At 40.5% G+C, this 24,723-nt stretch overlaps 5 protein-coding genes and 1 pseudogene across 13 annotated transcripts; all 6 read left to right on the top strand.

Annotated features, from left to right (window-relative positions):
• Window positions 1–5,055: 5,055 nt before the first annotated feature.
• Window positions 5,056–9,080, top strand: LOC147920009 (potassium transporter 4-like). 3 transcript variants are annotated; one of them, XM_087502643.1, is made up of 9 exons: window positions 5,056–5,624; window positions 5,805–6,051; window positions 6,171–6,416; window positions 6,579–6,629; window positions 6,746–7,006; window positions 7,100–7,152; window positions 7,281–7,395; window positions 7,483–7,737; window positions 7,825–9,080. In XM_087502643.1, exons 1-9 carry the CDS (start codon window positions 5,574–5,576, stop codon window positions 8,934–8,936), a joined length of 2,391 nt encoding a protein of 796 aa, XP_087358769.1. In that variant the 5' UTR covers window positions 5,056–5,573; the 3' UTR covers window positions 8,937–9,080. The 3 variants fall into 3 exon arrangements, with proteins under 3 accessions (XP_087358769.1, XP_087358771.1, XP_087358772.1); XM_087502645.1 differs by having other exon boundaries at window positions 5,158–5,624; window positions 5,805–6,058; XM_087502646.1 differs by having other exon boundaries at window positions 5,160–5,624; window positions 5,805–6,058; window positions 7,100–7,162.
• A 175-nt stretch (window positions 9,081–9,255) lies between these two features.
• Window positions 9,256–14,076, top strand: LOC104773485 (putative ATP-dependent helicase At3g02060, chloroplastic). Of its 4 annotated transcripts, none has more exons than XM_087502641.1 (15): window positions 9,281–10,041; window positions 10,214–10,439; window positions 10,513–10,758; window positions 10,962–11,096; window positions 11,190–11,314; window positions 11,405–11,544; window positions 11,719–11,789; window positions 11,913–12,074; window positions 12,185–12,271; window positions 12,345–12,518; window positions 12,645–12,689; window positions 12,911–13,267; window positions 13,362–13,616; window positions 13,709–13,884; window positions 14,014–14,076. In XM_087502641.1, the coding sequence occupies exons 1-13, from the start codon at window positions 9,419–9,421 to the stop codon at window positions 13,461–13,463; spliced, it is 2,493 nt and encodes an 830-aa protein (XP_087358767.1). In that variant the 5' UTR covers window positions 9,281–9,418; the 3' UTR covers window positions 13,464–13,616; window positions 13,709–13,884; window positions 14,014–14,076. The 4 variants fall into 4 exon arrangements, with proteins under 4 accessions (XP_087358765.1, XP_087358767.1, XP_087358768.1 ...); XM_087502642.1 differs by having other exon boundaries at window positions 13,706–13,884; XM_087502639.1 differs by having other exon boundaries at window positions 9,256–10,041; window positions 13,709–14,076.
• A 3-nt stretch (window positions 14,077–14,079) lies between these two features.
• On the top strand, window positions 14,080–16,231 carry LOC147920008 (DEAD-box ATP-dependent RNA helicase 41-like). Of its 2 annotated transcripts, XM_087502648.1 has the most exons (3): window positions 14,080–14,173; window positions 14,329–14,388; window positions 14,587–16,231. In XM_087502648.1, the coding sequence occupies exons 2-3, from the start codon at window positions 14,355–14,357 to the stop codon at window positions 16,071–16,073; spliced, it is 1,521 nt and encodes a 506-aa protein (XP_087358774.1). In that variant the 5' UTR covers window positions 14,080–14,173; window positions 14,329–14,354; the 3' UTR covers window positions 16,074–16,231. The 2 variants fall into 2 exon arrangements, with proteins under 2 accessions (XP_087358774.1, XP_087358773.1); XM_087502647.1 differs by having other exon boundaries at window positions 14,095–14,388.
• Window positions 16,232–16,374: 143 nt separating this feature from the next.
• On the top strand, window positions 16,375–19,137 carry LOC147920007 (OVARIAN TUMOR DOMAIN-containing deubiquitinating enzyme 12-like). Of its 3 annotated transcripts, none has more exons than XM_087502649.1 (10): window positions 16,375–16,529; window positions 16,846–17,031; window positions 17,165–17,238; window positions 17,451–17,505; window positions 17,599–17,673; window positions 17,820–17,893; window positions 17,980–18,028; window positions 18,345–18,429; window positions 18,545–18,601; window positions 18,685–19,137. In XM_087502649.1, the coding sequence occupies exons 2-10, from the start codon at window positions 16,888–16,890 to the stop codon at window positions 18,729–18,731; spliced, it is 660 nt and encodes a 219-aa protein (XP_087358775.1). In that variant the 5' UTR covers window positions 16,375–16,529; window positions 16,846–16,887; the 3' UTR covers window positions 18,732–19,137. The 3 variants fall into 3 exon arrangements, with proteins under 3 accessions (XP_087358775.1, XP_087358776.1, XP_087358777.1); XM_087502650.1 differs by having other exon boundaries at window positions 16,411–16,735; XM_087502651.1 differs by lacking the exon at window positions 16,375–16,529 and adding an exon at window positions 16,535–16,727.
• Window positions 19,138–19,447: 310 nt separating this feature from the next.
• On the top strand, window positions 19,448–20,227 carry LOC147920006 (uncharacterized; the record flags this gene model as incomplete). Its single annotated transcript, XM_087503089.1, has 1 exon — window positions 19,448–20,227. A coding segment is annotated over one exon (780 nt), but the record flags the coding sequence as incomplete, so codon positions are not given.
• Window positions 20,228–21,221: 994 nt separating this feature from the next.
• LOC147920005 (kinesin-like protein KIN-14S pseudogene) lies at window positions 21,222–21,855 on the top strand (annotated as a pseudogene).
• The last annotated feature ends 2,868 nt before the right edge of the window (window positions 21,856–24,723 follow it).

Here is a 24,723-nt window from a genome sequence, read left to right as displayed (position 1 = left end):
GCAAGGCTTAACAATCTTGACTATGTTGCCTTGAATGCCTCTGGAGACAATTACCTGCAATGGGCATTGGACACTAAGATCATGCTGAAGTCAAAGGATTTATTTGAGTGCATTGAGGAAGGTTATGAACCATCTGATAAGCAAAAGTACAAGGCCATTATGCATATGCGCCATCACCTTGCTGAGAGTCTCAAGAATCATTACCTCACCATAGAGGATCCACTTGACCTTTGGACAGAGCTGAAAAGCAGATATGGACACCAAAAGACGGTGCTCCTACCAAAGGCTCAATTTGATTGGAAAAACCTAAGGATCCAGGACTACAAATCCGTGGATGAGTATAACTCAGAGCTTTTAAAGATTGTCTCAATCCTTAGGTTGTGTGGTACTGATGTGACCGAGAAGGAACTGCTAGAGAAGACATTCTCTACTTTTCACACTAACAACATACTGCTAGCTGAGCAGAACAATGAGCTATTAATGATGAATAGTGCATTGAGACCTCCTAGTACAACCCCATTACAAGAAGCTCACAAGGTTGACTTAGCAAAGAAAAATCCTCAAGAGCCTAAAGAGCCAAAAGAGACCAAGGAGTCTAACTATGTCCATATGGACAAGAGTGGCCGTGGTGGTTTTGGTCGTGGCACTTACCAAGGACATAAGTTCGGTGGTCAAGGCCGTAGTAACCGATCCGGTTTCCGCCGTGGTCGGGGTAGAGGCCGTGGGGCATTCAAGCCACAACCAAAGACCAAGTCCACTTGCCATAGATGTGGTTTGGAGAACCATTGGATTAAGACTTGCAGAAATCCTAAGCATTTTGTTGATCTCTATCAAGAGAGCTTGAAGAAAAATCCAGAGGCTAACCTGGTTCATCTCGATGGTGAAGATGATTTTGACCATGAGAAGGATGATCTATTTGATCATGAGACCTCAGATTGTTTAAGAGGGGATATGTGAACTCAAAATGTTGTTTTGGTTTAAATTTCTATGCTTTATGTTTTTGCATTCGATTGGATTATTTTGTTGGATAATTATTTTGGTTTAAATTCAACGTTATTTCATACTTGTTTTATTAAAGTTTAAAAACAAAATTATTGTCATTATAGAAATGGCTGAGGACAAAAGTGAACTTGTAGTGGATAGTGGATACAGCCACACAATCTTGAAGGATAAGAGATACTTTATTAATCTCATAATGAAAAATGCCAATGTTAGTACAATTGCGGGTATAGCAAGCCTTATAGAGGGCTACGGCCAGGCTCATATATTATTACCTAATGGCACACATCTTGAACTAAGTGATGCCTTGTATTCACCCAGCTCTAAGAGAAGCTTATTGAGCTTTAAGGACATTCGATTAAATGGTTATCATGTTGAAACAAAGGGTGAAGGAGATAAAGAATTTCTATACATTACTGCAATCGTACAAGGACATAATAAAGTCCTAGAGACTATACCTGCACTAGCCACTGGTCTTTACCATGCTAAGATTAACATGATAAAATCTAACATGGCAAAGAATAAAATGTTCAATGAACAGTTCACTCTATGGCATGACCGGCTTGGCCATCCGGGTTCTAACATGATGCGTAAGAGTATTCTGAATTCAAATGGGCACACTCTTAAAGAGAGAAAAGTTATCCCTAAGAATCTCACGTGTGTAGCATGTGCACAAGGGAAACTTATTATAAGGCCATCACCAGCAAAAGTACATAAAGAAACTTTGTATTTTCTGGAAAGAATACAAGGGGACATATGTGGACCTATACACCCACCTTGTGGGACGTTTAGGTACTTTATGGTCCTTATTGATGCATCGACTAGATGGTCGCATGTTTGTTTGCTATCCACAAGGAACCTAGCATTTGCTAGGCTGTTGGCTCAAGTTATAAGACTAAGAGCACACTTTCCAGATTTTCCACTTAAGACTATACGTCTAGACAATGCTGGTGAATTTACATCCCAAACGTTTAATGAATACGGTATGTCCATGGGGGTGAGTGTGGAACATCCTGTGGCACATGTCCATACACAGAATGGATTAGCTGAATCCTTCATTAAATGTATTCAATTGATTGCTCAGCCATTGCTAATGAGGTCGAAGCTTCCTGTGTCGACTTGGGGACACGCAGTATTACATGCAGCAGAGCTTGTACGCATCAGGCCATCTAGTGAACATAAGTATTCACCATCCCAACTATTAACGGGTCATGAGCCAGACATATCCCATCTCAAAATATTTGGGTGTGCCGTTTATGTACCGATTGATCCACCACAGAGAACTAAGATGGGACCTCAAAGGAGGATGGGAATATATGTTGGATATGAGTCTCCCACCATTATTAAGTATCTTGAGCCAACTACAGGAGATTTATTTAAGGCTAGATACTCAGACTGTCAATTTACAGAATCCGAATTTCCTATGTTGGGTGGAGAAACAAGCAAGCTGGTTAAAGAATTAACATGGAATCAAACATCCTTAAATTGGCAAGATCCTCGAACTCTAGCATGTGATGCAGAGGTTCAAAAGATTATTCATTTACAAAAGCTAGCTAATAAATTGCCAGATTCCTTTGCTGACCCAAAGAGAGTAACAAAATCGTACATACCAGCTTGTAATGCACCAATACGTATTGATGTTCAGAAGGAACACAATCAAGTTGCTAAAGAGTCTAAGCCACGTTTAAAACGAGGTAGACCATTAGGTTCCAAAGATAAGAACTCTCGGAAATCTAAGAAAGGTGCAAATCAAACCGAGGTTAAGGAAATGATAGACATGGCCACGGCAAATCCTAAGGTACCAAATGAGGTTTGGGACGCTGAACCTCAAGGTTCTGAAGGTGTTGATAATAATGAGATCTCAATCAATTATATCATGTTTGGAATACAATGGAACCATAAGAATGTCGACATTGATGAAGTATTTGCATATAAGGTAGCACTTGAGATAAATGAGGATCATGAACCCACGTCTATATTAGAGTGCACTCAAAGTAAATAATGGCTAAAGTGGAAAGAAACCATTGACGTGGAGTTAACCTCTTTGAAGAAGAGGAATGTGTTTGGTCATACTTTAAGGACACCATTCAATATAAAACCAGTAGGACATAAGTGGGTCTTTGTAAGGAAGAGAAATGAGAGTAATGAAATCGTGAGATATAAGGCACGACTTGTAGCACAAGGATTCTCTCAAAGATCAGGAATAGATTATGTGGAGACATACTCCCCTGTGATGGATGCAACGACTTTTAGATATCTAATAAGTCTGGCTATAAGAGAAAAACTGGATTTGCGGTTAATGGATGTTGTAACCGCATACTTATATGGTCCACTGGATAATGAAATTTATATGAGATTACCAGAGGGTTTTGAGCTTAAAGATAAGAGTGGTTCTCGAGAACAGTACTGCATAAGGCTGAACAAATCCCTTTATGGACTGAAACAAAGTGGTCGAATGTGGTACAATAGACTAAGTGAGTACCTAGCCAAAGAGAGCTATAAAAATGACCCTATCAGTCCATGTATTTTTATAAAGAAGTTTGCAAACAAAGGGTTTGTAATAATAGCAGTGTATGTGGATGATTTAAACATCCTTGGAACCTCTGGTGAAATTGCCCAAACAGTAGAATATCTCAAGAAAAAATTTGAAATGAAAGACCTAGGTAAGACTAAGCTCTGTTTGGGATTGCAACTTGAGTACATTAATAATGGAATCCTTGTGCATCAAATGGCATATACAGAAAAAGTACTCAAGAAGTTTAATATGGACCAAGCTCACCCATTGACCAGCCCAATGGTTGTGAGGAGTCTTGATTTGGATAAAGATCCATTTGGTCCAAAGAAGGCCGATGAGGAAGTTTTCGGTCCTGAAGTGCCATACCTCAGTGCTATAGGAGCGTTAATGTTCTTGGCTAGCCACACTAGACCGGACATATGTTTTGCCGTGAACCTCCTAGCAAGATTTAGTTCTTGTCCGACTAAAAGGCACTGGAATGGTGTTAAGCATGTTCTGCCTTACCTACAAGGGACGACAAACTTTGGTTTATTTTATACTAACTATAACAAGGAATGTTTAGTTGGTTTTGCTGATGCAGGTTACTTATCGGATCCGCACAATTCAAGGTCCCAGACCGGTTATGTTTTTACTCACGGTGGTATGGCGATCTCATGGCGTTCTATGAAGCAAAGCATTGTGGCCACTTCGGCTAACCATGCGGAGATCCTAGCAATTCATGAAGCCGGACGTGAGTGTGTTTGGTTGAGGTCAATGACTCAACATATCATGACAGATTGTGGCATGATCGACGACAAGGAAGCAACAATCATATACGAAGACAATACGGCCTGCATCGCATAACTCAAGGAAGGATACATCAAGGGAGATCGGACGAAGCACATCCTACCTAAGTTCTTCTTCACACATGAACTACAAAAGGCCGGAGAAGTTCAAGTGGTGCAAGTTCAATCATGCGATAACTCAGCCGATCTCTTCACTAAGGTATTACCGACAACTACATTCAAGAAGCTCATGCACCAGATTGGAATGCGGAGGCTTAAGGACTTTAGGGATGCTTAGAACAGGGGGAGCAATGCGTGCTGTACTCTTTTTCCTTCACCATGGTTTTGTCCCATTGGGTTTTCCTGGTAAGATTTTAATGAGGCAGCACCCCAAGCGTATTGCATCGATCCCTTAGCATCAGCACGGTTATGTCATCCAAGGGGGAGTATTGTAAAACACTTGGAGTGGATCTTTCATAACCGGCCCATACACGGCCCGTACAGGACCCCTGTACGTCCAAGGCAATAAAGCCCGTTGGCCATCTCCTTTATACTTAGTCGGTTTAGGTTTTAGATTTTGCCTTTACTATATATATATAACCTCATTCGATTTATCAATAAGAATAACAAGAGATTTACAACTTTCAATTCTCTAGTTTCATGACAAATTTCAATAATTATTCTTTCTATTTTGAATAAATGGGCCTTATTATACTTGTAAGATAAGATATAATGTGTTGATTAATTAGTAACAAGACGTGTATGATGGGCTTCTTCGAGAACCCATGATTCGAACTGTTAAAAGACATCAAACTTCCTCCAATCATCATGGGCCTGACTAGTTTTATTTAGGTGGGGCCAACCCGAGGCCGGAAAAACGTGACTGTTCTGTTGTTGATTTCCCCAGTCAGACTGTGCAGCCTGTGCGTGAGTGCGTGAGTTTCACTTTTTCGAGGAAAATTAATTGGTTATTGGAGCTGATTATTGCTAGTCAAACAGACTGTGTGTGTGTGAGAGTTTCACTTCTCGAGGAAAATTGCTACTAATTGGAGCCTGAGATAGATAGATAGATAGATAGATAGAGATAGGACTTAGAGTGAGTGGAGGAGATGCACACAGTAAGGTTCCCTCCCGCGTTGAGAGAGTATTAATTAGTTAAACTAAAAAGAATTAAGGTTGGAGATTTGATGATAGGAGGAGAGAGACAAATACTTCACTAGAGATAAGATGATGGGTTTCGTTTAAGAGCTCCTCCAGTCCAACCTGATTCGCTCAATTTTGATCTTTTGCCCGCGATGTTGCCGACGGCCGAATCTGGAGTCTCGCCCCGTCGGAATCCTTCTCAAGTTAGCTCCTTTATTATGCCCACTTTAAACTGTTCATTTCTTCTACCTCTTTCTTCTTCTTCTTCTTCTTGTCTTCTTAATCTAAAATTAAAAAAAAAAAAAAAAAAACTTTAGCTTTCTTATGTTGCTCTGTTTTCCGTTTTCCGACTTACTTACTGAATTGTTTTGTTGTTCCTTCAGCTGTCGTGGATTAATCTCTCGAGCTCGAGGAACTTGATTTTGGCCTACCAGAGTTTTGGTGTAGTCTACGGTGACCTCAGTACATCTCCTCTTTATGTCTTTCGTAGCACATTTATTGGAAAGTTGCATAAGCATCAGAACGAGGAAACCGTATTTGGTGCTTTCTCTTTGATTTTCTGGACCCTCACCCTGATTCCTCTTCTCAAGTACCTTCTTCTTTTACTGAGTGCCGATGATAATGGAGAAGGTGCAGTGTAGGAAACGAGCAACCTCTTCTGTTCAACTTTTATCTTTCCTTCTGCCCAATTTTTAAGACCCTCCGCATGATACAGTCTTTTTCCCCCTTTTTTTTGTTTCCCTCTCTAGGCGGAACGTTTGCTCTCTATTCGCTGCTTTGTAGGCATGCAAAGCTTAGCTTACTTCCTAACCAGCAAGCTGCTGATGAAGAGCTCCCAGCTTACAAGTTTGGTCCGTCCACGGGTACTGGAGCTTCATCCCGCTTTAGAAGATTTCTTGAAAAGCACAAAAGCCATAGGACCGCTTTGCTGGTCCTTGTACTTTTTGGAGCTGCTATAGTCATAGGAGACGGGGTTCTGACTCCAGCTATATCAGGTAAAGTATGCCTCTCTCCCTCCTTGGACTTGCTCATTATCATCTGCTGTTACTTGTAGTTGAAATCACCCACCTTCTTCGTGAGCATTCTTCTATTTTCATTCATCACTATGGTTTTTTGTTTGGTCAATATCTGACTGACTCACTCCTGCTTCCTCTCAGTTATGTCGTCCATGTCAGGCTTGCAAGCTACCGAGAAGAAATTGACTGATGGTATCTAATGCGTGTTACTTGGACCATGTGCTTGTATCTTGTTGTTTGAATACATCTTGTTGACTTTCTTTTGTTTTGGAGGGATATCTGAAGGGTCTTCTCTTAATTCACTGCAGGCGAACTTCTGGTGATCGCCTCTGTCGTATTGGTTGGACTGTTTGCTTTACAACACTGTGGTACTCACAGGGTGGCCTTCATGTTTGCACCAATTGTGATAATCTGGCTTATTTCAATACTCTTCATCGGTTTATACAACATCATACACTGGAATCCAAAGATAATACATGCAATTTCCCCGCTTTATATCATCAAATTCTTCAGAGTGACTGGTCAAGATGGATGGATTTCTCTTGGAGGGGTTCTTCTTTCTGTGACAGGTAGTTCTGTTCTGGATCAAGACATGACCGTAAAATTGTTTGTTTTGAATCGTGTGAGCTGGTTCGCTAAAGTAATTATCACTGTCTTATCAGGTACTGAAGCTATGTTTGCAAATCTTGGCCATTTCACCTCGCTCTCAATCCGAGTAAGCAGAGGTTGCGTGTCTAGTTCAGTTATTTTTATCTGTCAACCTTGCTAGTTATCCATAAGTATAAGTCCATGCTGGTTTCGCAGCTTTGTTTCTTTACATTCTCTTCTTTTTGTTTTGTGCAGCTTGCTTTCGCTGTTGTCGTGTACCCTTGCCTGGTGGTACAATACATGGGCCAAGCAGCTTTCTTGTCAAAGAACCTCGGGTCTATTCCTAACAGCTTTTACGGTTCAATCCCAGGTTCGTTCATTCTGACACCAGTGTTTAATATTCACTTGTTTTCTTGTGATTATTGACAATTTTACATGATCCTGGTCCATTATGCAGATACTGTTTTCTGGCCTGTCTTTGTCATTGCCACGCTTGCAGCCATTGTTGGCAGTCAGGCTGTGATAACCGCTACGTTCTCAATAATCAAACAATGTCATGCCCTTGGGTGCTTCCCACGCATCAAAGTAGTCCACACTTCGAAACATATATATGGACAGATCTATATCCCGGAGATCAACTGGATCCTAATGATCCTTACTCTTGCAATAGCTATAGGCTTTCGAGACACAACTTTGATTGGAAATGCCTACGGTAAACTTTATATTATTGGAAACTATTTTTTTTTTCCCTCTCCAGGATCTGATTGTTTGATGGTGTTTCTCTTAATACTCACCACAGGACTCGCATGCATAATAGTAATGTTCGTCACGACGTTTTTCATGGCTCTTGTCATAGTTGTGGTTTGGGAGAAGAGTATTTTTCTAGCGGCTTTGTTTCTTGGAACTGTATGGATAATTGAAGGTGTGTACCTCTCAGCAGCGCTCATGAAAGTTCCCCAGGGTGGTTGGGTGCCTTTGGTGCTTGCGTTCATACTCATGATTGCCATGTATGTGTGGCACTATGGGACCCGCAGGAAATACAGCTTTGATCTTCATAACAAAGTTTCGTTGAAGTGGTTGCTGGGATTAGGACCTAGTCTTGGTATTGTACGTGTGCCTGGAATAGGACTCGTATACTCAGAACTTGCAACTGGGGTTCCTGCAATTTTCTCTCACTTTGTCACCAATCTCCCGGCATTCCATAAAGTCGTGGTGTTTGTTTGTGTGAAATCAGTTCCAGTGCCTCATGTGTCCCCTGAGGAACGTTATCTCATTGGGCGTGTTTGCCCCAAGCCTTATCGTATGTACAGGTGCGTAGTGAGGTACGGGTACAATGACATTCAACGGGAAGACGGGGACTTTGAGAATCAGCTTGTACAGAGCATAGCGGAGTTCATCCAGATGGAAGCAAGCGACCTCCAACAATCCTCCTTGGCTTCTTCTGAGTCTCAATCCTATGATGGGAGAATGGCAGTTTTAAGCAGTCAGAAGAGTCTCTCTAACTCAATCCTGACGGCGGTTTCAGAGGAGAGTGATTTTGCTGAGCCCACCATACAAAGCAGTAGTAAATCCATGACCCTGCAGAGTTTGCGCTCAGTGTACGAGGATGAGTATCCACAAGGGCAAGTGAGGAGGCGGCGTGTGAGGTTCAGGTTAACGCCGTCAAGTGGTGGTGGGATGGAGTCCTCTGTGAGGGAAGAGCTAATGGATCTAATACGAGCGAAAGAGGCGGGTGTAGCATATATAATGGGTCACTCATATGTGAAATCGAGGAAATCATCGTCCTGGTTGAAGAAGATGACGATTGATGTTGGCTATTCTTTCTTGAGGAAGAACTGCAGAGGACCAGCTGTAGCACTCAACGTTCCTCACATCAGCCTCATTGAAGTTGGCATGATTTACTATGTTTAAGCCAATACAACAAAAAAAAAACTCTCGTATGTAATGTATGTATGTATTGTGTAGCATTCATAAATCATAAATCATAACTCATGGGAGGTTATATATAATCTGTTCAGCGATAAATTAATGCAACAGGTGTGTATTCATATGTTATCAAGTGTCCCCGAAACAACAAGCCAGGCTGAAGATAAAATTTGTAGTATTATATTTGAGTAGTATTCTTCTTTGTTTGGTATGAAATCTTTGGAACATTGTATCTTAATCAAGGGATAAAATTGCCAGTTTTTTTTAATTACGGAAGGGATGGATGATGTACAATTTTTTACTCAACCACGCAAATCCTAAAATGTGTGCTTGGAAGCTGCTCCCTGTAGCAAACTAACCACCCTTAAGCTAAAAAAAGCTAAGCATCTCATTTTCACACTCTCTCTCTTCATTATCTATCCCCTTCTCAATCTAAAACCTCTGGGGTTCTTCTTTCTTTGTTAAGGATGACATCTTTGCTCCCAAATCCCGACCCGATTACTATACCCCTCGTCTTCAAGCTCTGCTCCTTTCCTTCGCCGCGGAGGCTCTTCTCTCTCAGGCTCAGGCTCAGGCTCAGGCGCTCCTCCATCACCCGAAACTCATCATCTCTTCCTCCGCTGGTGGTCACTGTTTCCTCTCTCTCCGCTACTGCCGCAAAACCTACCAGATGGAGAGAGAAGCCAGAGTTAGCGGAAAGCGACTCAATTTCCCTCCTCAACGAGAGGATTCGGCGTGACCTCGGCAAGAGAGAGACCGCTAGGCCAGCCATGGACTCTGAGGAGGCCGAGAAGTACATTCATATGGTCAGGGAACAACAAGAGAGGGGTTTGCAGAAGCTCAAAGGATTTAGGCAAGGTACAGAGGCTGCTGGTGCGGGTGGTTTTAGCTACAAGGTTGACCCTTACAGTCTCCTTTCCGGTGATTATGTGGTGCACAAGAAAGTAGGCATTGGGCGTTTTGTTGGGATAAAATTTGATGTCCCCAAGGATTCCTCAGAGCCCCTCGAATATGTCTTTATAGAGTATGCGGATGGCATGGCCAAGCTTCCCCTCAAACAGGCCTCACGTTTGCTCTACCGATACAATCTGTATGTCTTTCCTCTTTCTAAATTGACTCAGCTCACAGTTTTTGTCTCGCTTTTGTTTGGTGCCGTGGCTCTATCTTCCTTTTGTACATTGAAAACCCCTCCTTTGCCGTCCCTGTCTTTGTCCCTTACTGCTGGTTTATTCATGTCATCATATTTGTATGTTCTGTTCCAGTCCAAATGAGTCCAAACGGCCTCGTACTTTGAGTCGGCTGAGTGACACTAGTGTTTGGGAAAGAAGAAAGACCAAAGGAAAAGTAGCAATTCAGAAAATGGTCGTTGACTTGATGGAGCTATATCTTCATAGGCTTAGACAGAAGAGATATCCTTATCCAAAAAACCCCATCATGGCTGATTTTGCTGCTCAATTTCCTTATAACGCTACACCCGACCAGAAGCAGGTATTATTGCCAGCTATCTTTTACTTTTCATCATTCATATTCCAATTTACTTAAAGCTGAGTTTTCCTTGCAGGCTTTCTTGGATGTTGAGAAGGATTTGACAGAGAGAGAAACACCTATGGACCGATTGATCTGTGGAGATGTTGGGTTTGGTAAAACTGAGGTTGCTCTACGAGCCATCTTTTGTGTGGTTTCAGCTGGAAAACAAGCTATGGTTTTAGCACCGACTATTGTATTGGCGAAGCAACATTACGATGTAATCTCAGAGCGGTTTTCCTTGTATCCACAAATCAAAGTGGGCCTTTTAAGTCGGTTTCAGGTATTGAATCACTGTTTCTGAGAAAAAAAATTTCTTCTTTGAGTTTTTCCAGATGCAAACTGGTAAACTCTACACATGTCAATGCAGAACACTCAATTTTGTTTCAGACTTTAGTGGTTGTGGGTTACATGCTGTCGGCTGTGTGTAAGTTGTTCATGGTTTTACCTGGAATTGACCATAGTCACATCTTCGACATTATGCAGACTAAAGCAGAAAAGGAGGAGTATTTGGAAATGATAAAAAATGGACATCTCAATATCATTGTGGGCACTCACTCACTTCTCGGGAGCCGTGTTGTGTACAGTAACTTAGGCCTCCTTGTGGTTGATGAGGAACAGGTTCTGCTCTATATTCATTGAAAATAAGTTGTTTATGCATAATCTTGGAATGATACTTGGATTAGTTGACGATAATGTTTTCTAACTTAACAGAGATTTGGGGTCAAGCAGAAAGAAAAGATTGCATCTTTCAAAACATCGGTGGATGTGCTTACATTATCCGCAACACCCATACCAAGGACACTGTACTTAGCTTTGACTGGATTCCGGGATGCCAGGTTGCGACATGATGTGTTTAATATTATATACGCACTGATAGAATTCGATGAGACTAATAAATAAGCCTTTTTTTCTTCTTAATGTTTTAGTCTAATCTCCACACCGCCTCCGGAGAGGATTCCAATAAAAACACATCTTTCGTCATTCCGTAAGGAAAAGGTGATAGAAGCAATAAAAAACGAGCTGGATCGTGGTGGCCAAGTTTTCTATGTCTTGCCTCGGATTAAGGGTAGAATGCGATTTGTCTTTTGCTACGTTTTCTCTTAATATGACTACCTTTGATCTTGGTCGTAACTCAGAGACTAGTATAATCAGAAACTTCTTGACCGTGGAATATTTTTTTCTCATTTCCAGCCTTTACATTTGTCCATTATCGATTTACCACTTTATTCTTCCTTAACAGGACTAGAAGAAGTGATGGATTTTCTTGAAGAAGCATTTCCAGATATTGACATTGCTATGGCACATGGAAAGGTATGTTGTGGCCTTTCTTAGCAGCACTTGACATTTGGATGCTCATTCATCCGATATAAGCACATCTCATGGATTCCTCCTAAGCACTGTTTTTGCTATCCTGCTACATTGATGTATACACAGCAATACTCGAAACAACTAGAGGAAACGATGGAGAGATTTGCGCAAGGAAAGATCAAAATTCTCATATGTACTAATATCGTTGAAAGTGGACTTGATATTCAAAATGCAAATACCATAATCATTCAGGATGTTCAACAATTTGGGCTCGCTCAGTTGTACCAGGTGCCAAAGTTACCTGTTTTTCTTTATTTTGCGTCATTTCTATTGTAGTTATCTATCACAACAAAAGGTGAATAGCTTCTTACATTTCTTTCTTTTGTTGCGGTCAACAGTTGCGTGGAAGGGTTGGTCGGGCGGATAAAGAAGCTCATGCCTATCTATTTTATCCCGATAAATCGCTACTCTCTGATCAAGCACTGGTATTGGGGGTGACTTTATTTGTTCTATTCCCTTGGCAGACGCTGGCATGTAATGTATACGCTGACTATGCAGGAAAGGCTTAGCGCTCTTGAAGAGTGCCGTGAACTTGGACAAGGTTTCCAACTTGCGGAGAGGGATATGGGTATAAGAGGTTTTGGGACTATCTTTGGAGAACAACAGACGGGGGATGTTGGAAATGTCGGTATCGATCTCTTCTTTGAAATGCTTTTTGAGAGTCTGTCCAAGGTATATTATGATTAAAGTCTCCTTCTACATTCTCAGTGATTGTGACACTGATGAGCCTTATGTCTATCCTTTTTAAAATTAGGCTTGGTTATTGACTTGTGAGTCAATCTTGTTGGTTGTTTCTAGGTGGAGGAACTCCGTATTTTTTCGGTTCCATATAACCTTGTGATGGTATGTTCCATTTCAACTTGTAAGAAAGGTTTTGTTTTAGATTAAAAATTACACAAGATCAAAATGTTTCCAAGTGTATCATGAAGGCTAAGTATGATAGTTTCTAGGTCTCTTTACTTGTGCAGGAGTAACTGGAGAAGTTAAAATTTCAATGCAGTTGTTATGCCTCGAACTGTAGTAATTGATGACTTTATAATTCCTCATTTTGCTCTGTTTTCCAGATTGACATAAATATTAACCCCCGGCTTCCCTCTGAGTATGTAAATTACCTGGAAAATCCGATGGAGATCATCAATGAAGCTGAAAAAGCAGCTGAGAAAGATATGTGGAGTCTAATGCAATTCACAGAGAACCTGCGTCGCCAATATGGGAAAGAACCTTACTCCATGGAGATTATTCTAAAGAAGCTGTATGTGAGACGCATGGCAGCTGATCTTGGAGTAAACAAAATATATGCATCAGGCAAGATAGTTGTCATGAAAACAAATATGAGTAAGAAGGTGTTCAAGCTGATCACAGATTCCATGACTTGTGACGTTTACCGAAGCTCCTTGATATACGAAGGAGATCAAATAATGGTACTTTATGAGTAAATTAGTGGTATTTGTGTAATCTTTTTTTTTCATAAGCCACGCTTAAGATGAACTTAAGGGCTTTACATGATATGTGCAGGCGGAACTTCTGTTGGAGCTACCAAGAGAACAGTTACTGAACTGGATGTTCCAGTGCTTGTCAGAACTTCATGCATCACTACCTGCTCTTATCAAATATTAGTTCCCCCTTCACAGATTCTCTTGCGTACGTCACGTGTAGGATGTGTTAAAAGAAAAGGGACTCCTCAGCACTTGTGTTGTTGTGAAGTTTTCTTCATGAAGTGAGGAGAGTAATATTTGCATAAAATATCTACAAGGGCAGCATGTAAATCAGGTACATACGTCTCAATCTGATTGCATCAACTTATTAGATTTCAACAGCGGTGACCTTTTTCCTAATCCTTTCTCTTTCCCTGTTCGCAGCAGCCACCCAAACTCGAATCTTATTTGACGAAGTCGTCTCTCCGTTCTTTGTACCGCGGTTGAGAGATTCTATGAGTTTCTCTGACGACGAAAAGTGGATTTGGAATAATTCCATTAAACAGGAGGCCATAACTCGGACCATATTTCACGTTAAGATCGTCAACCAATTTTACGAGTTGGTAAAGTTTTGAAAATCCATGTATATTGTGGGAATTTTAATAGTGATTTTTTTTTTTTTTTTTTTTTTTTTTTTTTTAATGTAAGACCGAACCGGTGATGTTAGTTTTTCTTCTTCTGGATATTTGCAGCCGAACCTGATTGTGTATGGCCCAGTAAAAAGCCCATTATATGTCCTATTATATCCCCCTCAATTGTCTTCTTCTTCTTCCCTTCTCGTCCCCTTGTGAATTGCCATTGATCAATCAACCTTACGATCGGATACTCCTTCTGTTTGCGAATCTATTATTTGTATATCTCTCCTTGATGATTTGGTTCTACTCTCTTTCAGTTGCAGTATTGAGATTGATGTCTTTGTCGCAGGGGAGCTCTGGTTCCATGTGTTAGGTATTTTTCCTTTCGTTGACGATGTTTTACTGATTCATTATCTTGTCTTGTGCATATAGATTGCAGAAGCTGGTTCCTCTGAATAATGATTGAAGAAGTGTGCATCCCGCACCTCACTGGTTAGTTAGTCTGTACTCTGTACCAAATAGTAATTCGTAATTCTTGCATCGACTCTCCTTTTATGACATGGGAACCGAGATCTGATCCATCTTCTGTTTTGATACGGTTTTATTGAGCTCATCTAGTGCCCTTTGACATTTCTAAGAGTTTTACTCACCAGCCATTTTCTAAATTTGTTTTTATTATCCTTGTTGTAGATGTTGTCAAACAAAAGTCTATAGATCAAAGAGACCCTCTTTCCGGGGAGCCTAAATGTGTTATCTGCAATCGTTATGGTGAATACATTTGTGACGAGACCAACGATGACGTCTGCAGCCTCGAGTGTAAAGAAACACTCCTGAGAAGAATTGACAACGCTACTAGAGTGTTTCCTGCCACAGATGAGTGCTTCTACGTTAGAGAACCAGGATCTTCTTTCGATGATGCTGAGCTGCTTAGAAGGAAGCTTGAGATTCATGTCCAAGGACAAGGAGCAGCAGTCCCTCCACCTGCCTTGACTTTCACTTCATGTGGGCTTCCTCCTAAGCTTCTTCTCAACTTAGAAACCGCTGGCTATGACTTTCCCACTCCTATCCAGATGCAAGCAATTCCAGCTGCTTTAAGCGGCAAAAGTGTGCTCGCCTCAGCCGACACCGGCTCTGGGAAAACAGCTTCTTTTCTTGTTCCTATTATTTCTCGTTGTACAACATATCGCTCTGAGTATCCCTCAGACCAGAGGTGCCCCTTGGCTATGGTTTTGGCTCCAACTAGAGAGCTCTGTGTCCAAGTTGAAGATCAGGCAAAAATGCTCGGAAAGGGACTGCCATTTAAGACTGCACTCGTTGTAGGTGGTGACCCCATGTCTGGACAACTCTACCGCATTCAACAAGGTGTTGAATTGATCATTGGTACCCCAGGCCGAGTTGTGGACCTTCTAGCAAAGCACACCATTGAAGTTGATAACATCATGATGTTTGTGCTGGATGAGGTTGACTGCATGCTTCAGAGAGGCTTCAGGGATCAGGTGATGCAAATATTTCAGGCCTTGTCACAACCGCAGGTCTTGCTGTTCTCTGCAACAGTCTCGAGTGAGGTGGAGAAGGTGGGAGGGTCTCTAGCGAAGGAAATCATTTCGGTATCGATAGGCAAACCCAACAAACCTAACAAGGCTGTCAACCAATTGGCTATTTGGGTTGATGCGAAGCAAAAGAAACAGAAACTCTTTGAGATACTGAGAAGTAAAAACCATTTCAAGCCCCCAGCTGTTGTTTATGTGAGTTCAAGGGTTGGTGCAGATCTCTTGGCTAATGCTATAACTGTTGTCACGGGGATAAAAGCTCTATCGATCCATGGGGAGAAGCCAATGAAGGAGAGGAGAGATGTGATGGGATCGTTTTTGGGTGGAGAGGTGCCCGTTCTTGTATCAACGGGAGTTCTAGGCAGAGGAGTTGACCTCTTGGTGGTAAGGCAGGTGATAGTGTTTGACATGCCTAGCACCATCAAGGAGTACATACATGTAATTGGTAGGGCCTCTAGGATGGGAGAGAAGGGCACTGCCATTTTGTTTGTGAATGAGGACGACAGGAACGTATTCCCTGATTTGGTTGCGGCTTTAAAAAGTAGTGGAGCAGCCATACCTAAGGAACTTATCAATTTGACATCCAGGGAAATGCACAACAAGAAGAAGAGGAGGGTTGGGCACTGAAATGTATGATCCCGATACTAATACTAATTTTGTAGTAAATTCAGAAAAAGGAAGACTTGAGTGCATTAACGAATATGAAGTACAAGGACAAAAGGTTTACTTTGGAAAGAAATCATTATGGACCTGTGATCTATTGAACGTTATTTGGATTACCTAAAGTTTACTTTTCTTGGAATTAAAAAGTGGAATGAATGAATTTACGCCAAGAAAGAAAAAAAAAGAAAGAAAGAAAGATAGAAAGAAAGAAGGGACTCGGGAGTATAAGAAAAGAACGCGGTTTTGGAGGAGTGCTGTAAGAAGGTCAATATATCCGCCAACAAACTGCCATTGTCTTTTTAATAAAGTTGTGAAAAAAAGACGGACAGAACTTTGGACTTTTTGGACAACATTGAAGCCGTCAAACAAAAGATCGTCGGCACCTGCTTGCTTATCTTCCTGTCTCCTTCGCCTTGAAAGGTTTCAACTTTTCTGCTCTTTTGAATCCTTCTTCTTTCCATCTGTTTTAGATCCGATCTGGTGCATTCTCAGATCCAATCGATTCCTTTTTATTTCATCTTCTATCGCCCCACCCCCCTATTATGTACACTTTGCCTTCTGTTTCCGTTTATCCTTGCGCTCACTCTTTCACGCTCTCTGTCATCTTCTCACGGTCACGTGAAATTGTCTGGATATATATAATCATCTCTTAAATCTTGTTTTTTTTCCTCATGAAGAATATTTTAGGTGTTCATAACTCAAATCATTGAATAATTCAATTCATTTTGTGTCCCAGCTGCACCTCTTGAAGCAATTAGAAAGGAACGAGCTTTAAATCATGGGGGACTCTTCGAGTTCAACCTCTTGGAGCAGTCAAAAGGAGACGGAAGATGATCGGATGATTGCTCTTATGTTATCTGAAGAGTACAGTAAACTAGATGGTGCAGTCGGCAGACGCCTCTCCAATCTTGCTCCCGTACCTGTAAGCTTTTTTCTAGTACCAACAAATACAAGGAATGTAGTATTATTGGTTAGATATTTAATTTGTACATAATGAAACCATCCTAGCTCTTTCCATCTCTCACTCCGTCTAAATATAAGTTCTTGGTTTCCAGCATGTTCCACGGATTAATTCTTATATTCCCAACTTAAGTGATGCTACCTTGGATCATCAACGCCTTCTTCAAAGGTATTTCTCATGTTCACTTCTTCCCCTTTCTCAGTATACATTTCTGATGGTCACTTCTTCCCCTTTCTCAATATAGATAGGACACTCACTCGTTATTGTGAATATGTTTGTGTAATTATTGTGTGATGTTTACTTTTAAAAAGACAAGCTGAGAGTGATTATGTAGGATGCTTTTTTTTTAATAATTTAATTAACTTTAATTGACTTTGCAGACTCAATGTGTACGGTTTGTGTGAGTTGAAGGTCTCTGGTGATGGAAACTGCCAGGTGAATGGATGCTACATTTAAACCAATCTGTCATTCATTATGCTATCTCTCTCCGGTTTGTGACCAATCTTATTGAGAATAATGTCTTTTCAGTTTCGAGCACTTTCTGACCAATTATACCGATCTTCAAAGTACCACAAACAAGTTAGGGGAGAAGTTGTAAAACAGGTGAGGTGTCTTATGAGTTCTAAGCCATTGTCGCAGTTGGAGTTTTTCTTTTGCGTGATAGATATTTGTTTCAAAAGTAGGTGTACAGTGTACACATCCTTCTTCTTATCTCATTTTCTAATTGCTCTTCTCCCTTCTAATTTCAGCTCAAAGACAATCGGTCTATGTATGCAAGTTATGTTCCAATGAAATACAAACGATATTACAAGAGGATGGCAAAGTATGTTCTGCAAACATATTATTTTCTAATTAAGCTTCTAAATTCTTTTTTTTTTGTTTAAGAAATGTTTCAAAACTAAATCACAGACTTGGAGAATGGGGAGACCATATTACCTTACAAGCAGCGGCTGATAGAGTAAGTTTACTTTTTGTCTCAATACTATCTACAACACTAATATACGTAAAGACACTTTAAATAATTATCTTTGCATTGTTCTCATGTCATCGTGCTCTAATTCTCAACTCTCAAGAAAACACTTACGTTTCTTTTGTTATTATCTCGTCTTCTTCATGTATTTATTTTCTCTCCTTATGGATTACATAAATAGGTGAACATTTCACATATCCTGTGAAGACATGTACCGTAACCACATACAAAATAACCAATAATTTCGTGTAGTTTTCCTTGTCCTGTTTCTTACAAAATTTCCTTTGTATCTCCCTTTGTGCAGTTTTCAGCAAAGATATGTCTGCTGACATCCTTTAGAGACACTTGCTTCATTGAAATTATACCTCAATACCAAGAACCTAAGCGTGGTTAGACTACAATATTTTTTTCCTTTCACCTTCACATAATGCTATTTGATCTGAAGTGACATATGATAAATGAAGTGTTACAAAGTTGTGACTATTTATGTTTGCAACTGTGCAGAGTTATGGTTAAGTTTCTGGTCAGAGGTGCATTATAACTCTTTATACGATATTCAAGGTTTGTTTTGTGCTTTGGAAATGTAACGAAATGGTAGCTATGTCCTTGATGACACTGATTATGATCTTCCTTTCTGAGTGTAGTTGCTCCAGTTCAGCAGAAGCCAAAGAGAAAACATTGGTTGTTCTAAAAGGCATGCCTCTCACACGTCCCATATTAAGACCTTTAACTCTTTCTCGTACATTTGTGCATAAAGCATATTCTCGTATATCATAACTCTTTCTTCACACTTCTCTCTGTATACATACGAACTAGCTTGAGCTCTAACATTTCTAAGCCGAAATATGGTAGTGGGACCAAGGCAAAGAAAATATGACAGTTTCAATAACCTCAGGGGAATAGAATCTCAGAATTCGATTAAAGCTTGTGAGCTCCAGATAATGGGGAAGTTTTCGGTTGATATGAGACTTGGATTGTCATGACTTATCCAGGCCAAATTATGTCATCCAATGATTTTCATTTGTGTTAGGTTTCACCTATACTATAACATCTTGTAACGTCTTTTGGTTGTATTGAAAATTGTATCATACTTTAAATTCCACATGCGCACAATAGGATTTATAGCTCTTTGTCCAAGATTCAATCCTTATAATTGGAGTCTTTACTGGACTTTCTTTTTCTTTCAAAGTCTCCATCTTTTCTGGTTAATGTTCTATACATTGTTCAGACGCTAATGAGTCCTTTGACCAACACAAATAAGCTCGGAGTAGCAACTCTTATTATTATAGTGATATTACTTTATTTAGAAATTTTTAAAAGATGTTATAAAGTTTATGGTTTTGGAATTAGAATTTGTAATATTTAGAAAACATAAATAAATTACAAATACTATAAACAAATTCCACATGCACGCTTGGTCCGCTTATAAAGCGACTTGGTGACTATGGAGCCCGAAGCCTTCGCATTCCCATATCTGCAAAGGTGGTGGAGGCTATTGATGGTTCCGGTTGGAGATTACCTCTCTCTAGATCTCCTGCGGCGCGGGAAATACACGATCACCTCCTCACCCTGCAACCCCCGTCACCGGAACAAGGCAAAGATGTTTATACTTGGTGTGTGGAAAACAAACCATATCACAGCTTCTCTACAGCGGTGACCTGGGAAGCCACAAGACCAAGGAAGCCAAAGCAAAGTTGGACAACTGCCATCTGGTTCAGAGGTGCGGTACCTAAATTTGCTTTCCATATGTGGGTAAGTCACCTGAATAGGCTCCCCACTCGCCAAAGGCTGTCCTCTTGGGGGATAACTCAGTCTGATGCTTGCTGTCTTTGTTCTATCGCATCTGAGACTCGTGATCATATCTTCCTGGCGTGCGAGTTTGCTGCTCAACTCTGGAAGCTAACATTTACGAGGCTTTGCCCTCGCCAAAGGTTGTTCAGTTCATGGTCTGAACTCCTCTCTTGGACCAGACAATCCTCCCCAACCGCCCCTTCGCTCATCAGGAAGTTATCTGCTCAGGTCGTCGTGTACAATTTATGGAGACAGCGAAATAACATCCTGCACAAATCCTTCAGGCTTGCTCCATCCATCATCTTCAAGATCGTGGACCGTGAAATGAAGGACATCATCACATCGAGAGGTCACAGGAAGCGCTGGCAGGACCTACTGCCACTTTGGATCCGCTAATTCACATCCCAATTTTCCCTTAACTCTATTGTAACCTTGTTTTATTTTTTTGCCGAGGTTGCTTTTCGATTAGGTTTTTAATATTTTTGTAAAACCTTATTTCATTCTAATGATATTTACATGCTTAGCAAAAAAAAAAAAAAAACTTATAGTTTTTATTTTTTAACATACGCAACTATGAAACAGAGTCCACGTACAGTTTGGTAAACCTCTTCTAATATAATTAAGAGTTACAAAAAAAAAAAGCATGCAACTCATTCCAGAATAAGTATTTCTTATGTCATAATTCCTAGACTAAACCTAACATTTGGATAGTTTAATGCTAGGACAATATCAATAGGTTATTTAGCTTCATTTAATAAACACATTATATGATAGAGCTTTAATTTAGATGGCTCCATGATTTTAGAGCTTTTGATATATGTATTTTCATAAGCTTTCATTTAGGTTGCCGTTTTAATATGATCACAAAATTAAAACGCATTAGGATCCGTAACCCGGAATTAATCCGGATCCCGATCCGGGTCCATGTTCTCTCTCACGCTCCTCTTTGGGTAATATAATATAGACGTTACAAAGCTTATTTAGATCCAACGGCTCTTATTCATCTAAATTCAAATTCTCCCCAATTTACATACACACTCTCCTTCTCTCTCTCGCTCTCTTTGATTCAGAATTTTCGGTTCTCTCGTTCTTTGGGTTCTTTAGCGCAGATCCGCCATTGAAGGAGGTATTATGTTCCATTTCTGTAGTCGTAATTGTGACTTGTGCTTACAGATTCATGATTGATTTGTGATTTTTGTTTGATTCCTTTTCTTTTGATGGTTTCGCTGATCATCTATGGTTTATTCCAGATCAATATCAAGAAATTAGCAACGATGCTGCTTTATATCTGTATATTAACTTGTGTCTTTGACTCTGATATGATATGACATTACTGATCTGGATGAAACAGAGGAAGAAAGTGAGAATTCAGTAGTTAATTTTCCTGCCAATGGACAAACGCTTCCAAATTTGCAGAAGATTCTCGACTTTAGTTAACAAAATTAAGGTACTGTACTTTCTTTCTCATCTTCTTGAATATAAACACTATTACGACAGTTGTGAATTGCAATAGTAAGTGGAGGTTGTTTTAAGTTGAACTATGATTTTGCTTCTGCTAGTGTTATATGTTCACCCTTTTTTTTATATCATGTCTTAGGTCTTGAAGGATGAACATGCTTTGGTATCGAACCAAGTGAAAGAGATCACGAAATGTTCCTTTGTAGAACCAGAAATGTCCCGGGCTCTCCAGCTTTTGACTCAGTACCTTAGTGTCTTAATATACCTTGTTGTCTTAATATACCTTGTTTGCTTTGGTTGTAACCTGATAAGCCTTAACGTGTTTATTATGGCAGCTGATAAAGCTTGGAACTCTGGAAAAACAGTACTTGGAAGAGTCATCAGAGAGGAAGCGATTATACAATAAAGTGATCGAACTCAAGCGTAATATCAAGGTCTTTTGCAGATGCAGACCTCTAAACCAAGCTAAAATAGCAAGTGGCTGTGCTTCTGTAGCTGAGTTTGATCCGTCACAGGAAAACGAGCTCCAGATACTTTCATCTGATTCCCTCCAAGAAGCCTTTTAAGTTTGACTATGTCTTCAAGCCTGAAGATGGCCAGGGTAAATTGAGACGTTATTTGGCTAAACCTTTGCTCTTCGCACACTAAACCTTTGCTAAGGTATTGGATTACTATTAATTACAGAAATATAAGGTATATGATTACTATTAATTACAGAAATCTCCTTCCTCTTTCAATTAACTACAGAAATATAAGGTATAGGATTTAGAAATATAGGGTACATAGAAACATAGGGTTTATATAGGGTATAGGATTTAAAAACATAGGGTTTGTAGGTTACAAAAAATTAGGGTACAGAGAAATTTAGGGTTTAGGGTTTAGGGTTTAGGGTTTAGGGTTTAGGGTTTAGGGTTTAGGGTTTAGGGTTTAGGGTTTAGGGTTTAGGGTTTAGGGTTTAGGGTTTAGGGTTTAGGGTTTAGGGTTTAGGGTTTAGGGTTTAGGGTTTAGGGTTTAGGGTTTAGGGTTTAGGGTTTAGGGTTTAGGGTTTAGGGTTTAGGGTTTAGGGTTTAGGGTTTAGGGTTTAGGGTTTAGGGTTTAGGGTTTAGGGTTTAGGGTTTAGGGTTTAGGGTTTAGGGTTTAGGGTTTAGGGTTTAGGGTTTAGGGTTTAGGGTTTAGGGTTTAGGGTTTAGGGTTTAGGGTTTAGGGTTTAGGGTTTAGGGTTTAGGGTTTAGGGTTTAGGGTTTAGGGTTTAGGGTTTAGGGTTTAGGGTTTAGGGTTTAGGGTTTAGGGTTTAGGGTTTAGGGTTTAGGGTTTAGGGTTTAGGGTTTAGGGTTTAGGGTTTAGGGTTTAGGGTTTAGGGTTTAGGGTTTAGGGTTTAGGGTTTAGGGTTTAGGGTTTAGGGTTTAGGGTTTAGGGTTTAGGGTTTAGGGTTTAGGGTTTAGGGTTTAGGGTTTAGGGTTTAGGGTTTAGGGTTTAGGGTTTAGGGTTTAGGGTTTAGGGTTTAGGGTTTAGGGTTTAGGGTTTAGGGTTTAGGGTTTAGGGTTTAGGGTTTAGGGTTTAGGGTTTAGGGTTTAGGGTTTAGGGTTTAGGGTTTAGGGTTTAGGGTTTAGGGTTTAGGGTTTAGGGTTTAGGGTTTAGGGTTTAGGGTTTAGGGTTTAGGGTTTAGGGTTTAGGGTTTAGGGTTTAGGGTTTAGGGTTTAGGGTTTAGGGTTTAGGGTTTAGGGTTTAGGGTTTAGGGTTTAGGGTTTAGGGTTTAGGGTTTAGGGTTTAGGGTTTAGGGTTTAGGGTTTAGGGTTTAGGGTTTAGGGTTTAGGGTTTAGGGTTTAGGGTTTAGGGTTTAGGGTTTAGGGTTTAGGGTTTAGGGTTTAGGGTTTAGGGTTTAGGGTTTAGGGTTTAGGGTTTAGGGTTTAGGGTTTAGGGTTTAGGGTTTAGGGTTTAGGGTTTAGGGTTTAGGGTTTAGGGTTTAGGGTTTAGGGTTTAGGGTTTAGGGTTTAGGGTTTAGGGTTTAGGGTTTAGGGTTTAGGGTTTAGGGTTTAGGGTTTAGGGTTTAGGGTTTAGGGTTTAGGGTTTAGGGTTTAGGGTTTAGGGTTTAGGGTTTAGGGTTTAGGGTTTAGGGTTTAGGGTTTAGGGTTTAGGGTTTAGGGTTTAGGGTTTAGGGTTTAGGGTTTAGGGTTTAGGGTTTAGGGTTTAGGGTTTAGGGTTTAGGGTTTAGGGTTTAGGGTTTAGGGTTTAGGGTTTAGGGTTTAGGGTTTAGGGTTTAGGGTTTAGGGTTTAGGGTTTAGGGTTTAGGGTTTAGGGTTTAGGGTTTAGGGTTTAGGGTTTAGGGTTTAGGGTTTAGGGTTTAGGGTTTAGGGTTTAGGGTTTAGGGTTTAGGGTTTAGGGTTTAGGGTTTAGGGTTTAGGGTTTAGGGTTTAGGGTTTAGGGTTTAGGGTTTAGGGTTTAGGGTTTAGGGTTTAGGGTTTAGGGTTTAGGGTTTAGGGTTTAGGGTTTAGGGTTTAGGGTTTAGGGTTTAGGGTTTAGGGTTTAGGGTTTAGGGTTTAGGGTTTAGGGTTTAGGGTTTAGGGTTTAGGGTTTAGGGTTTAGGGTTTAGGGTTTAGGGTTTAGGGTTTAGGGTTTAGGGTTTAGGGTTTAGGGTTTAGGGTTTAGGGTTTAGGGTTTAGGGTTTAGGGTTTAGGGTTTAGGGTTTAGGGTTTAGGGTTTAGGGTTTAGGGTTTAGGGTTTAGGGTTTAGGGTTTAGGGTTTAGGGTTTAGGGTTTAGGGTTTAGGGTTTAGGGTTTAGGGTTTAGGGTTTAGGGTTTAGGGTTTAGGGTTTAGGGTTTAGGGTTTAGGGTTTAGGGTTTAGGGTTTAGGGTTTAGGGTTTAGGGTTTAGGGTTTAGGGTTTAGGGTTTAGGGTTTAGGGTTTAGGGTTTAGGGTTTAGGGTTTAGGGTTTAGGGTTTAGGGTTTAGGGTTTAGGGTTTAGGGTTTAGGGTTTAGGGTTTAGGGTTTAGGGTTTAGGGTTTAGGGTTTAGGGTTTAGGGTTTAGGGTTTAGGGTTTAGGGTTTAGGGTTTAGGGTTAGGGTTTAGGGTTTAGGGTTTAGGGTTTAGGGTTTAGGGTTTAGGGTTTAGGGGTTTAGGGTTTTAGGGTTTAGGGTTTAGGGTTTAGGGGTTTAGGGTTTAGGGTTTAAGGGTTTAGGGTTTTAGGGTTAGGGTTTAGGGTTTAGGGTTTAGGGGTTTAGGGTTTAGGGTTTAGGGTTTTAGGGTTAGGGTTTAGGGTTTAGGGTTTAGGGTTTAGGGTTTAGGGTTTATGGGTTTAGGGTTTAGGGTTTAGGGTTTAGGGTTTAGGGTTTAGGGTTTAGGGTTTAGGGTTTAGGGTTTAGGGTTTAGGGTTTAGGGTTTAGGGTTTTAGGGTTAGGGTTTAGGGTTTAGTAGGGTTTAGGGTTTAGGTTTAGGGTT

Source organism: Camelina sativa, chromosome 19 (assembly GCF_030686135.1).
Source record: "Camelina sativa cultivar CO46 ecotype springtype chromosome 19, ASM3068613v1".
Taxonomy (NCBI): Eukaryota; Viridiplantae; Streptophyta; class Magnoliopsida; order Brassicales; family Brassicaceae; genus Camelina; species Camelina sativa.
This window is presented reverse-complemented; position numbering and strand designations above follow the sequence as displayed.

What these genes read in the sequence shown, in the direction of transcription:
- LOC147920009 (XM_087502643.1), top strand. Translation starts at nt 5,574, where the DNA reads ATGTTGCCGACGGCCGAATCTGGAGTCTCGCCCCGTCGGAATCCTTCT. An exon ending in CGAGAAGAAATTGACTGATG is followed by an intron (nt 6,630 to 6,745) that starts GTATCTAATGCG and finishes AATTCACTGCAG; the next exon opens with GCGAACTTCTGGTGATCGCC. An exon ending in CTTTTACGGTTCAATCCCAG is followed by an intron (nt 7,396 to 7,482) that starts GTTCGTTCATTC and finishes TCCATTATGCAG; the next exon opens with ATACTGTTTTCTGGCCTGTC.
- LOC104773485 (XM_087502639.1), top strand. Translation starts at nt 9,419, where the DNA reads ATGACATCTTTGCTCCCAAATCCCGACCCGATTACTATACCCCTCGTC. An exon ending in ACTGGATTCCGGGATGCCAG is followed by an intron (nt 11,315 to 11,404) that starts GTTGCGACATGA and finishes TTAATGTTTTAG; the next exon opens with TCTAATCTCCACACCGCCTC. An exon ending in ACGAAGGAGATCAAATAATG is followed by an intron (nt 13,268 to 13,361) that starts GTACTTTATGAG and finishes TGATATGTGCAG; the next exon opens with GCGGAACTTCTGTTGGAGCT.
- LOC147920008 (XM_087502648.1), top strand. Translation starts at nt 14,355, where the DNA reads ATGATTGAAGAAGTGTGCATCCCGCACCTCACTG. An exon ending in GTGCATCCCGCACCTCACTG is followed by an intron (nt 14,389 to 14,586) that starts GTTAGTTAGTCT and finishes TCCTTGTTGTAG; the next exon opens with ATGTTGTCAAACAAAAGTCT.
- LOC147920007 (XM_087502649.1), top strand. Translation starts at nt 16,888, where the DNA reads ATGGGGGACTCTTCGAGTTCAACCTCTTGGAGCAGTCAAAAGGAGACG. An exon ending in CTGGTGATGGAAACTGCCAG is followed by an intron (nt 17,506 to 17,598) that starts GTGAATGGATGC and finishes ATGTCTTTTCAG; the next exon opens with TTTCGAGCACTTTCTGACCA. An exon ending in CTCTTTATACGATATTCAAG is followed by an intron (nt 18,602 to 18,684) that starts GTTTGTTTTGTG and finishes TTCTGAGTGTAG; the next exon opens with TTGCTCCAGTTCAGCAGAAG.